Source organism: Crocuta crocuta, unplaced genomic scaffold (genome assembly GCF_008692635.1).
Source record: "Crocuta crocuta isolate KB4526 unplaced genomic scaffold, BGI_CrCroc_1.0 scaffold528, whole genome shotgun sequence".
Lineage (NCBI taxonomy): Eukaryota > Metazoa > Chordata > Mammalia > Carnivora > Hyaenidae > Crocuta > Crocuta crocuta.
The window spans coordinates 2,342,030-2,344,194 of NW_027530010.1; the positions used below are offsets into that span (position 1 = coordinate 2,342,030).

General features: G+C 61.2%; 1 protein-coding gene across 1 annotated transcript in view; it reads right to left on the reverse strand.

The window, feature by feature from the left end:
- INSRR (insulin receptor related receptor) overlaps positions 1 to 2,165 on the reverse strand; it is a 14,770-nt gene that overhangs the window by 7,149 nt on the left and 5,456 nt on the right. The window contains exons 3-7 of the mRNA XM_077764204.1: positions 1,829 to 2,132; positions 1,587 to 1,729; positions 1,233 to 1,377; positions 355 to 569; positions 1 to 117 (exon numbers count right to left, since the gene is read on the reverse strand). Of these exons, the coding sequence (XP_077620330.1) occupies positions 1 to 117; positions 355 to 569; positions 1,233 to 1,377; positions 1,587 to 1,729; positions 1,829 to 2,132 (924 nt within the window). The remainder of the gene's footprint in view (positions 118 to 354; positions 570 to 1,232; positions 1,378 to 1,586; positions 1,730 to 1,828; positions 2,133 to 2,165) is intronic.

The following is a 2,165-nucleotide window of genomic DNA, read 5'->3' on the forward strand; positions in this document are numbered from 1 at the left end:
AATACACGATGAAGCTGAGCAGGTCCCGAGCCTCCAGCGGCTCGTAGCGCTCCCAGCGCAGCAGGATGCTGTCGGCCTGCGTCACGTTGGACACGAAGCGCAGGGTGCGGGTCTGGCCTGGGCGGGGGTCAACACTTGCTGTCAACCGCGTTCTTCTCTGCCTGAGCCACCTACTTCCGAGCCCCCACCCTGACCCCGCGGCATCCCACCCCCCCACGGCCTCCGAAGCGAAAGTATCTAAGGGTCCTGGTCGAGCGCCCCCTCCCGCCCGGGTGCGTGTCTGGTGTGTTTCGGCGCGCCCGCCCGGGCTTTCCGAGGGTCGTGTCCCCCCGGGGTTGGGGTGTCGGGCCTCACAGGCGGCGCGGTCTCCGTTGGTGCGGGGGTTAATCTCGGCCTTGTTTTGGCGTCCCCGCGTGCCGGTCACCTCCTCCAATCGGTAGATGTGCTCCAAGCAGAGGCGCGGGTTGAAGGCGAAGTAAATCTTGCCCACGGGAATGGTGAGCCCCGCAGCCACCCAGGGCCCCAGCTGCTGTAGGTTCTGGTTGTCCAGCACGTACAGAGTGTAGTTCCTGGGGGAGAACAAGGGACCTTGCTCTGCACGAGAGGAGGGGGCAAGGGTGGGGAAGGGGGGCGCCTTATGGGTTCCTCCTGGAGGGGCTGTCTTTGCTGGGGGCACAGGGGAGTACAGGCACTGAGCCTGGGGCTCTGCCTCTGCAGCTGGAGTGTGGGGACCCCTGGGGGTCCATGGCTGTTCCAGGGAGACATGAAAAACCACTTGGCTGGATGGTAATTTAAAACATTCTCTGTATTTTGACAAATCTGGCTACCTTACAGGCAGGCCTTGCCTGGTAGATGGCAGGGATGGGTTTCAAACCTAGGCTCTTGCTCTGCAGCTGAGAGCATCAGATAACAATGATAGCCAACCTACGTAGAGTTTGGTGTCGCTGTAATTTATATGGTAGGTACCGTGTTCTAGGCACTGTTGTAAATGCTTCATACATAACCTAAGTAACATTCACAACAGCCCTACGAAATAAGTAGTGTTCTATTAACCCCATTTCACAGATAAGAAAATTGAGGACCAGAGAACTTCAGTAATCTACTCGGTGTCACACAGACAGTACGAAACGGAGCTGTTTCCGGAGCCCATGCTCTTTGCCACTGTTTCCGGAGTGTTAGGGACAAGGAGTTGTGATAGGGGGTCAGGTCAGAGGCTGTTTCTGACCCCTTACCCATCCACCATGGCGTCTCCCCGGATTAGTTTGAGGTTCTTGAAGAAGCCCAGGGACACGAGGGCGAAGGAGTGCTTGATTTTGAGGAAGCCGGTGATGGTCTCTATCAGCCCCAGGCTGTGCTGTAGCTCCAGCTCTAGGTTGTCTGGAAACGGGGAAGCCAGGGCTGGAGCAGCGCAGGGGAAGCGACAGGTCCATACGGGGTGGGGGAGCAGGGGGCGTTGCTGAATGGGGGCACAAGGAGGGGGGCCCCTCAGGACTGGGACCCAGGGTGATGGACAGTGGTGCCTTAGCTGGGTCGCTGTAAGGGCGCGTGGCCAGGAGGAGAGGCGTGGCCCTGGCGCAGGTACTAACAGCCCTGGCGAAGATTGACGATGAGGCTCCCCTCCACGTGGGTGCAGCCCACCAGATCCTGTGCGGCCTGGATGGAGTCGATGGTCTTGGTGCCCACCTTGCACTCTTTGGGGCACAGCCCCTCACACTTGCGGCAGAATATGCTAGCAGGGGCAAGTGGAGGGTGCGGAGTGAGCCCTGGGCCAGCGTGGACCTCCTCGCTGATCCAGGAGTGTCCCCCACCCCCCACCCCCTACACTCACCTGCTACCGTTACGGGTGAAGCCCGGAGGGCACTGGGCCAAGCAGCTGCCCTGGTGGATGCCAAAAGTGGAGGCGCGACCGGGCACAGAGCGCAGGCTGGCGCAGCGCTCCGCCGTGACACAGCGCCAGGACTCATGCTGGTAGGTGCCTGGAGGGCAGGCCCGGTGGCAGGCACCCTGGAAATAGAGGTGGCGACAGGCGACGCAGGCACGGGGGTCTTCTGGCCGGCTGCAGCCCCCCAGGCATTCGACATGGCAGCACTCAGCCGCAGCTGTGCAGGCCAGCCCGTGGGGACAGGGACACACTGCGGAAAGAGCGCCGTGTTAGGTCTTCCCCG